Source organism: Globicephala melas, chromosome 18, assembly GCF_963455315.2.
Source record: "Globicephala melas chromosome 18, mGloMel1.2, whole genome shotgun sequence".
Taxonomy (NCBI): Eukaryota; Metazoa; Chordata; class Mammalia; order Artiodactyla; family Delphinidae; genus Globicephala; species Globicephala melas.
The window spans coordinates 78,276,710-78,287,331 of record NC_083331.1 but is presented as its reverse complement, the minus strand read 5'-3'; the positions used below and the strand labels follow the sequence as shown (position 1 = coordinate 78,287,331).

The window sequence follows — 10,622 nt, the reverse complement described above, 5'->3', positions numbered from 1 at the left end:
GAGAAGCTGACAGCATGTCTGCTCTAAGATGCAGCGCCATCTCCGTTTACAGAGCAGTCGACCTTGATTCTTAGGGACCCGTAAAAACCTTCTCAGCTTTTTATGTCGCTGCTTCACGTTTATCTACATCTGCACCTCCCATTCTATGCTGTCCTCCTGTCTTTGTAAGAACACACAGGTGCACACACAGACACACAAATCACACGCACCCCAGCAACCAAGAGAATGTGGGGCATCCTGTGCTGGGGACCGGGGGGCAGAGAACCCCCAACCCCTGATCCTCGAGGGGATCTGAGAAGCCAAAGCTCACGGCTGGTGTGAGAGGACTAAGGATGGTTTTCACGTAATGTTGTTGGAAAGTAATAGAGAACACCTCACAGCGACTCTGTGGGGCTCACAAAGGAGGAAGTGTTTACTGTCTGGCTCTTTACAGGAAAGGTTTACAGCCCTGCCCTAGACGTGCGGAAAGAGAAAAGAACTTCAAAAATTTGAATTAGTGCCCTCAGAACTTCAAGAACATACTGTAGCCATAAAAACAAAACAAAGCAACAGTCTCCTATTAAAATCGGGGGTAATCAGGAAACAGGAAGTGACAGACTGATCTAGAGGCCACTGCGCTGGGGAAGAACTGACCAGAAACAGAAATGGAAAGTTTACGGCGGGGCAGGGAGGGGAGGGGGCTGTGGGTTTCCATTCAAGATCGTCTGGCCTATTTTCGTCACAAAATTCCTCTTAAAGAAAGTGAGAGCTGGAGGATCAGAGCGGAAGATGCCCTGTGGAAGTGAGTGGAGAAAGGACAGAGGGAGTCACTAGTCTTCTGAAGAGGGAGTTTCACTGGGTCCTGTCAGGACAAATGAAAATGGGCCCCATGTCACAATATTGTGAAATACGAAAACCTGGGACTAGATTTCAAACATTCTGTGGAAAAAAACCAAACAAACCAGGTTAGTTACACAACGGCAGCCAACTTCAGAGCTGGAAATCAGAGGCTGGGGAGCGAGTCCTTCCGAGTTCTGGGCCAGGACGTGAACCTAGAACTTCATTTATTTATTTATTTGGCTGTGTCGGGTCTTAGTTGTGGCATGCGGGATCTTTCACCGCGGCGCGCCAGCTCGGTAGTTGCGGCGCGAGGGCTTCGTTGCCCCGCGTGGCTTGCGGGATCTTAGTTCCCCGACCAGGGATCGAACCCGCGTCCCCTGCATCGGAAGGCGGATTCTTTAACACTGGACCGCCAGCGAAGTCCCGAACCTAGAACTTCATATGCAGCCAAACTACTAACACGAAGGCAAAGTAAGTCAGACAAGCAAGGATTCAGAACGTTTTCCTCCTGTGCCTTTCTGCCGAGGAAGTCACGTGAGGATCACTTTAGTAAAAACGCATCAGGAAAATAAGTGAAATGAAGGCTGGGGGCTGGGGAGCAGGGGACGCCAGCCACGCCGCCGGTCGGAAGGCATCAGGTTCTGAGGAAAAGGTCTTTGAGAAGAAACTGGATTCGTGCAGAGTTTAATAAGAAAACTGCAGATCGTAGTGATAAGACAAAGGTTTGTGTGGGTTTTTTGGTCAATAGCATTAAAAATTGCTATATTTTTACTTAAAATTTTTATTTTAAAATGTCCAGGGAAGACAAAAAGCTGGACCAGAGTCCAACTATAAAGCAAGTTAAAATATGACATGAACTTTGAGCGTTTGATGGCGTTTGGAAGAAGAGAGCTTATTCATCCCTGTGCTCAGACTCTGAGCGGCCCGGGTACAGAATCACACTTCACTCCGGGGTTCCAGGGTGAGTTAACAGATGATCGTAAATGCCTTTTGGGAGTTTGCAATGTTTAGACAAAACATGCAAAGTTTAATATGTATAAATATATAAACATGATATGACAAGAGCTGTCAGAAACTGGAAGGGGGAAGAATCATGGGGAAGAATATGGGCCTTCATTTCCTCACTTTCATACTAGACGCTCTTGAGAAAAGTTGAGCCAGGTACATGGAGGCTGGAATGTGTGACTTACTATGAAGGAACTGAAGAGGACACAACTGACTAGAGGAGGAAGAGGGGCGAGGGGCGCTGGGCCTCCTCTGGGTGGGCTGACCACGCCCTCCACGGTAGGGGCAGGATGCTATGCGTGTGGTATGCGGGGCCATTTTGTTTTTCTTAACAATTTGGATGAATTTTATTTACAAACTTTTTGTTTTGACAAATATTCAAGCAGTACAGTATGCAATGAACAGTTTCCCTTGGCCCTGGAAGTCCACCGTGAGGGGACAGCTGTGTGCTGTTGTGCACCCGGGCGCACGCACACATACACACACGCGTGCACGGGGTGGTGCTCTGCCCCCCACCGTGGCCACACCTCTCCCTCCCATGCGACATCCGCTCCATCAGCGTCTGGATCTCACTCTGGGGAAGGCCTGGGGGACGCAGCGTCACACACGTTTGGACGGACACCACCTAAGTCCTGTCCAAGGACATTCAGGATTTTTTCTATGCGTGCTGTTCCGGTGCCAGGCTTCCCTCCCCACGAGCGGCAGGACATCAAAAGGGATGTGGACTTTGGTGGGTCAAGGGTACGGGCATTTTCGAGCATTCGAACAATGTGCTTGTCAGTTTAGCTGAGGGACCACTGTTCCACGCTGCAACTGAGGGGTCACGTCCCGAGGGTCCACGGGTCTGAGCCCGGCGCTCCGCATCCTACCCTGATGGCCCGGTCCCCCCAGCCCTCTCTGCTGACCCCTCGACCCTCCGTCTCTTGATGGGCAGGTTCCACTTCCAGGCGAGAGCTGGACCAGGGTCGACCTCATCAGAGGGTCACCCCCGACCCCAGGGAGGGAACGGGGGGACAGGGTGTTGGGCAGCAGAGCTCCTGCCTGGCCTAACAGCTCGCCCACCCTAACCTGTCACCGGGCACGGCTCCCTGGGGCCTGAGGCAGGGGGCATGGCCGCCCTGGCATCACAACCACTCGCTGCTTCTTCTGACCCACCGCTCTGTCCTCCAGCTCTGATCCTACCTCGGCCCCTCCCGCCCCCAGCCCAGCCCCAGCCCCAGCAAGCGCCCTTCCCGACCCACCACCTCCTGGGCCAGGGACCACGGCGCCCCTCACCCCCAGCTGCTCTGGGCTCAGACTGAGAGCACAGCCGAGAGCACAGCCACGGCCGGCTGGCTGGCAGTTCTGTGCACACGAAATGCTCAGCACTGCCTTATTCTGACCCCCAAATTTGCCAGTTTTTATTTAAAAACGTTCCCACCCCACCCCCCGATTTTTTAGAATGTCAATTATCTTTGTCTTTTAACAAAGGGATCTTAATTCGTATTAGACTTTTTGCCACTCCAAAAAAGACGCATCTCAAGTTTTTTTCCTTCTATTTAGTTTCATTTCTTGGACCCTTGGCGACACGCCTGTCCCCAGCCCCGCCCCGCTGCAGCCCCGCGGGCGCGGTTTCCGCACGGACCGCTCTGCCCCAATGCTGCCCTGCGTCAGGAGAGGTCTGAAACAACGCTCCACTCCTCCTGCCTGTTTCTTTCCCGCTGTTACTGTAGAGTCACCGGGTCTGTTTTAAAGGGGACGTTTGACACCGTCCCACGCTGCCCCGACCTCCTGCCTGAGGCTCAGGGCTTCCCCGTGAAAGTCCTCAAAGCATCTCACCTTCTTCCTTCCAATTTAGTAGCTTTTCGCCTACGTGTCTTTTCCTTTTCAATCATTCCTCGACTGCCAGTTTCCCACGCTGACCTTTAACTGTAATGACATGTGAGTGACGTGACCCTGAAGGAAGCGCACAGGTGAAACACAGTGAGGCCAGGGCGGGGGGCTGGGGGCTGACGTCTGCCACGCTGAAGGGTGAGGAGGAACGTGTTGTTTGCGCCACAGTTGCATTAATGTAATTTTAAGGCCAATTAAACTAATTTTATTCAGGGTAAGTCTACATTCAGTTACAATGTCAACAATCAAGAGATAATGAACTTAAAGTCTAAGAAGTAGAATCTATCTGGTCTCTTACCAACCACCTGTTACTGAACTCACAAATGAAACTTTACAAATATAGAAATAAGGATGATACTTAAAGAGTGAGGATTTTCATATGGAAACCCATAAGATGTCATATTTTAAACACGCATGTTTCAAAAAGGGAGAATCTTTTAATAATTTAGCACAAAAATCAAATTATATAAACTTGGTATATTCCAGAAAATATTGCTTTCAACACTTACACCATGATCAAAATTCCTTTGGTAGCTTTGAATCAAAATGTAGCCTGCTATGTGTAAAATACAAGCGCTTTCAAATGCTCTCGGCGAAGTGTCTGTTGTAGGTGCCACACGAACGTCACCGTCCGCCGCGCAGCCTCGGCTGCGCGCACACAGCAATGCAAGCAGGTGCCGCCGAGGTCACCCCTGCTCACAACGTCAAGTCTCCTCCGAAACGTTTACAGTGGTTACAGCAGAGGACAGCCACCCTGCCCAGGGCCGTGAAAACAAAACCAAACTTTATTGTCGCAATCGTACAAACACTGCAATTAGAAAAAATCAAACAGCAGTTCCCCAATGCAGAGAACGGGGCTGCTAGACTCAATCTTAGAACGGCAAACACACACACACTGCCCCCCTCTAAACCCTCAAACAGAAAATCCACAAGGGACGCAGTGGAAGTAAAAGTGAAGGCGCTGACGGGCTCGCGGCATCACACACGTCGGACGTGGTGTCCTCCTGGTGCGTCAGAGGTCTCGCCAAGGAGCCCCATCCTGAAAGCCACTCCTCAGAGGTTAACCCTTGTTGAAAGACCTGGAACAGATGCTACTATCCAGGCTGCATAATCGACCAGCCAGCTTTAACAGTGACTGTTTCTTCCTAATGTTCACCAGTAAGGGTTCTTGTTTTGGGTCTAAGAGCTTGTGTCCCTGCAGCTACAGAAGGGCAGCACGGAGGGTCTCACACACACACACCGAACATGAGCTTCTGCCACGAGAACACAGCTTACAAAGGAGCCTCTTTTAAGAAACCAGGATCTGCTTGTCTGACCTCAGAGTCACTCTGCAGAGCCACGGAACCATCCAAACGCCTAACAGAACAGGAGGAAGAACTGGAGGGAAGGTACACAAGCCACCTGCAAATCCTTGAGCCTGTGAAGGAGGAGCCAAGGACCCCCTTTCCTGCTAGTCCCAAAGCAGCCATGCTGCTGAGTACCAGAAAGTCCTGGAAACAGCACAGAAGTGTTTCTGCCCTAAAGATACATTCTAGTGTCTCATGGGAGGAGCCGCCACGAGCCTCAGGCCACGTAGCGGTACTGGTTGGGACTGTCCTGGTCTCTCTCCATGTAGTCTCTGTCTATGAGAGATTCGATTCTCTTTTTCAAATCTCCAGGCTGGAAAAGAAGAACAAAAGCCCCAATTATAGTGGCGTTAAAGCTACAACCATAGGGGAATATAAGATACCACGCTCGAGGCACGGGATTGCAGTTATGTGCATATACCACGTACCAACACACCCATCTACAAAGAACTGTTTATAATCAGAGGCCAATTATAAAACGCTAGACCAAAACTGCCTGCTTCCAAAGACAATGCTAACGTCACATCGTGAGCAAAGCGCTTCCATCCGCGTGGAGGCGTCCGAGCAGGGCTGCCCGTTGGGGGTGTGAGGCTGTGAACGGTGAGCACGGCACCGGGGTCGCAGGCACCGAGGTCGCTGCCCGGGGTGTGCCCTTCCTTCGTGAGGACAAAGCCCGATGCCGCCTGCCGTCACCGTGTGCTACTTACACATGCTCCACGTGGGCAGTGCCCCTGGGAAGGGGACGCACCAGGCACGTCCGCATTTGGAGGCGTGTCTGCGCGGTCGCCTCCGAGCCCGAGTGGACCCTCCACCCCAAGTGATGGGCCGATACCAGCACCTGTCGGAGCAGAGCTGGCACTTCTGCAGCCTCTGTTGAACCGCCGGGTCCCTCCTGTACAGGGGCAGGGACTCCGGCCCCACGGGGTGCAGAGCATGGCGGGGCACAGGACTCCCTGGGGACAGGAGGGCCCACTGGCCCGTCCAGTGTCCGTCCACTCCCCGGTCCGCCCGGGCTGGACGGCACGGCCTCAGAGAACTTCTGCCCAGGCGCACGGGTGGTCCTGGGACGCCTGCCGGAAGGCTTTAGGGCAGACGTCCTCGGGCAGAGGCAACGTGACAACAGCGGGAGGAGAGAGAGCCGGGCCCTAGTGTCCCTCCAGCGGTGACCGGGGGTCAGGTGGAGCCCCACTCTCACACACACATGGAGATTTCTGTAGTGTGTGACCAGCTATAACGGAGGACAGATGGTCCGATGCTAAAGGTCGTGAGACTCGTATGCGCTTTGCCAAGGGTGCAACGGGTGCTGCGACTTAAGCTGACACCCACTCACCTTGACGGGAAACTTCAGCTGATTATACAATTCGGAAACGAGCAGGTTGTGGCCCAGCGTCTTTCTCATCTTCATTATCCTGACGATGGCGGCGTCGATCTGGTACTGCCGGTCCTGGAACACGCGCTCTGTGGTGCTGGCCTGCTCTTCAACCTGCACGGGAGAAGCCGGAGCGAGAGTGTATTTCAGTGCTGATTATCTCCGACTGTGGAGTCTGATAAGCTTCTGCTGAAAGAAAGGCCACACTGCGGGTGGATCCTGTCCTGTGCTGCAGTTTTGTTCTAGTGAAACTGTTTAACTTCAGGACCAAAATAAGTACATTTATAGGAATAGGTACATTAATTAAAAGACTTTCGGTGCTGGCTATGAAATAGATCAACAGAACTTGTAGAACAGAAATGAGAAACTACCCCATAATGTGAGAATCTGATTATAATAACGGTGACAGTTCCAATAGGTTATCAGAGAATCAACTCACTTTTTAAAGTAGGGAGGGTGGTTACAATGTTTTCTGATACCAAAATAATTTCTACACTGCCCACAGAAAGATTTAAATGTATAAACTACTAGAAAAATAGAAGTAAATGTTTTTTAAAATTTGGGTTAGAGGAAGGTCTTTCTTAGGATGACCCCCAAGTCAGAAACTGTGGAAGAAAAGACTCTACTTCCCACCGTAGTCATGTGGGAAACGCTCTCAGAACGACAAAATCATGTGCACAAAAGACAAAGGTTAATGTCCTCAATATAAACAGGATACCCACAAGTCAGAGGTGGAATATTACAATAAATGTACCAGTGACTTGAATTCAAGCAGTTAATTAAGAAGAGAAAACTGCAAACGGCCGCCCACGAAGAGCCGGACCAGCATCTATAAGGTGCTTCCAGGCGCTCGGCCAAGAGTCTTAAGCAGAAGCATTTTCACTGAAATCTCACACCCTGAGATGGTGTTACACTTACTCTAAAAGATGAAGAACTGAGGACTAGAAAGGTTACCTACTTCGTACGAGCTCCTAAATGGCAAAAAGATGCTCAGAGGAACCAAAGGAAGTCACACTAACACGGCAGTGAACTACTTCGGTGCCTGAGAACGGGGTGGGCAAAGGCCGGGGACGGAGGTCAGGACCCCCGTGAGCCAGAGACTGGAATCTGGCTGAGGGGTCAAGTCAACAAAGTTCACCTTCTCTGACGCAGCGATTCCAGGGCAAGGAGTTTACGCTCAAGAAACAACCCCGCCAGGGAAACAGGAGTGTTTTGAACAGGATGGTCAGCATAACCCGATTTCCAGGAATGGAAACATCCTGACTGCCTTTCGGCAGGGGCACTGCCAGGCCCTGCAGATGGGCCCCACGGATTCTCGGATTCGAGCCACACAACGGATTACTCTGCACCCTTAAAAACCAAGTCTTGACATGGAAAGAGGCCCAGGGTGAAGAATAGGAACAGCTTACAAAATGGTGCATGTAAATGGCACGTGGAGCGATCCCATTAAGACAAGTTTACACATGTACATCAGAGAAAAGCCGCAAACTCAAGTGGCAGGAGAGGTCACCTCTGGAGGAAGAGAGGTGACAGACGGGCCCACTTGGGAATTATAAGTCCAGAATCTTACACCCTTTAGTCACTCTGGTATAAATTCCTAATAGTAAGAAAGATGGAATACAGGCTACGTGCATTAAACCTTCAACAGATATGTCGAATTACCCACTAAAAACACTGTGCCAATCCAAACATCTCAAAAAATAAAAATTCCCGTTTTCTCATATTCTTGCCAACTCCCGATACTATCAAACTTTTAAACATTTCCCAAATTGATAGCCAAAAAATAGAATATTATTTTAATTTGAATTGAAACAACTACTGATGAGACTAAATACCTTTCACACATTTATTGATCTATTTCTTTTGCACGATCTGAACATACTTCCCGACTGGGCAACACCGAGCTCCTCCGGGGAAGGGCAGCAGGCCTCAGAACCGCTGCAGGTGTAGGAGCGTCTGTGATGCCACCTCAGACCCTCAGAGCTGCCCATGCATCATCTGGACTACCTCCCTCCCCACGAGGCCCTGTCTCGCTCATCCACACGTATAAGGGGGCGGCTGACACCTGCTCTGTAGATGGGCACCAGGGTGCATCTGCCTGCCTGGCCCACACGCTGACCACAGCCCTGCGGTACCAGGGCTTCTGCATCAGGAAGGCCCGAGGGCAGGTCCAGAACCTGCTCCGGACACGTGACACTCGAGAGCCTGATCAAAGCTACAGATGCTCCACCTGTACCTGGATCCCAGAGGTGCTGCTGGTGGGTCCACAGCTCCCAGGACCCTCACCACTTCCACCCCAGGACCTGGTGGAGGCGAGGCCGAGAGAATGGCCGAGTGCTGTGCAGAAATCAAGAGACCAGTCACCAGGCTTGGAAATGACGTGCTCTCCACGCTAACAGCACGCGGTCACCAGGCTTTGGAAATGACGTGCTCTCCACGCTAACAGCATGCGGTCTGGGAAGGTCTGATTTACCCACCACTTCTGTGAATAGGAACCGTAACTGTTAAATGCATTTCTTTCTGATTTTTGCCCCTGTCGCGAGTATAAAGTAATGAAAGTTACGTTAAAATAAGCCCTCTCATAGACATGACGTATGTAATTAGACACTTTAGAACATGCTCTGGAACCCTACAGTCGAGAAATTACTCTACACCTAGTGACTCCCTGGTGAGTGCTGTGTAACGGAAGAGAAAGTGGGTACACGTACGGTTTCCTTCATCTGGATCTGATTGATCTTGATCCGAAACAACTTGTGCTTGAACTCTCCATTGAAGACGAATCTGTCTCCATCTTCGACCTCCCTCCCTCTGGGACTTTTGATCAGCACGCGCGCCCTCCCGCAGGCCAGGGACTGCAACGTCCTCCGCAGCTCGCTGCCCTCTGAGTGGGAGAAAGCGCACAGGTCAGGACCCCGGGCAGCCGCGACCTCGGGTGCAGCCAGCAGGGGCCGCGCCTCCACGTCCCCTTCCCCGAAGCCGCCCGCGCCGCGGAGGCGTGCCTACCTATCCCGGTGGCCATCTTTATGTCCTCAAAGCTGAATCCGTCGCCTTCGTTGAACATGAGGAGCACCAGCGTCTGGAGCAGCGACACCTGCAGCTCCTTCTTCCCCTTGAAGAGAAGGACAGCTCACGTGGGACGCCGCGTTCGCGCACCCCGCGGACCTCTTTAAGAGGCTGCTCTTTGCTCTCAAACTTTGTGTGCGCGGGGAATGGTAAGAATTACTAATTGAACACCAAATAAGAAGAAATTAAGTTACGAGTTATACAAGAATAAAATGACTCAGGATTGCACTTAAGTCTTCTCTTGAAATACTCTGGACAGAGCACGAGAAGGCACGGTGACGAGGCCGGGCTGGAGGGGAAGCTGGCAGGAGACGCGGCTGACGCTGCATGAAGAGAACAAGGACCCTGCGAACAGGCGCACACGTCACACCTCGCTCGACTGCAGGTCTGCGTGTCTGTCGGCTCCCTTTCCAAGCACCTGCTCCTTCCGTGCCATGTCCCATGTCGGTGACTCAGTATTTCAAACCCGCCACCAGAAAAGGATTAGGACTTGCTGAAGGCTCACACGACAGTTAGCATTTTCTTGGCAATAAGGTATTTTTAAGTTAAGGTATATAGTGGCTTCTCAAACGTAGCGCTGTCACACGCACAAAGCCATGTGACCCGCCTTATCGCAATACTCCCTCCACTGCAGCAGCTGACATGGGCCCCACCTCCTGTCACCCAGCCCCTGCCACGGACACTCGCCACGTGGTCACTGTGGGGAGGGGCACCCCGTGCAAGTACTTCCTGTGGGCCCAGCCGGGGATGTGGACAGTAAGGGGACCGTGGGATTTAACTCTCACGACACCTTAAAGAACTGTATGTGAGGTCTTCCCTGGTGGCGCAGTGGTTAAGAATCCGCCTGCCAATGCAGGGGACACAGGTTCGAGCCCTGGTCCAGGAAGATCCCACATGCCGCGGAGCAACTAAGCCCAGGCGCCACAACTACTGAGCCTGCGCTCTAGAGCCTGCAAGCCGCAACTACTGAGCCAACGAGCCACAACTACTGAAGCCTGCACGCCTAGAGCCCGTGCTCCGTAACAAGAGAAGCCACCGCGATGAGAAACCCACGCACCGCAATGAAGAGTAGCCCCCGCTCGCCACAACTAGAGAAAGCCCGCACACAGCAACGAAGACCCAACGCAGCCAAAAAAGAAACAAATCAA

General features: G+C 51.8%; 1 protein-coding gene across 2 annotated transcripts in view; it reads right to left on the bottom strand.

Annotated features, from left to right (window-relative positions):
• Nucleotides 1-3,885: 3,885 nt before the first annotated feature.
• Nucleotides 3,886-10,622, bottom strand: part of CUL4A (cullin 4A) — a 45,622-nt gene continuing 38,885 nt past the window's right edge. For both annotated transcript variants that reach the window (XM_030856696.3, XM_060287830.1), the window contains 4 exons: nt 9,415-9,520; nt 9,120-9,292; nt 6,373-6,525; nt 3,886-5,355 (listed from right to left, as the gene is read on the bottom strand). In XM_030856696.3, the coding sequence (XP_030712556.1) occupies nt 5,260-5,355; nt 6,373-6,525; nt 9,120-9,292; nt 9,415-9,520 (528 nt within the window). In that variant the 3' untranslated portion in view covers nt 3,886-5,259. The remainder of the gene's footprint in view (nt 5,356-6,372; nt 6,526-9,119; nt 9,293-9,414; nt 9,521-10,622) is intronic.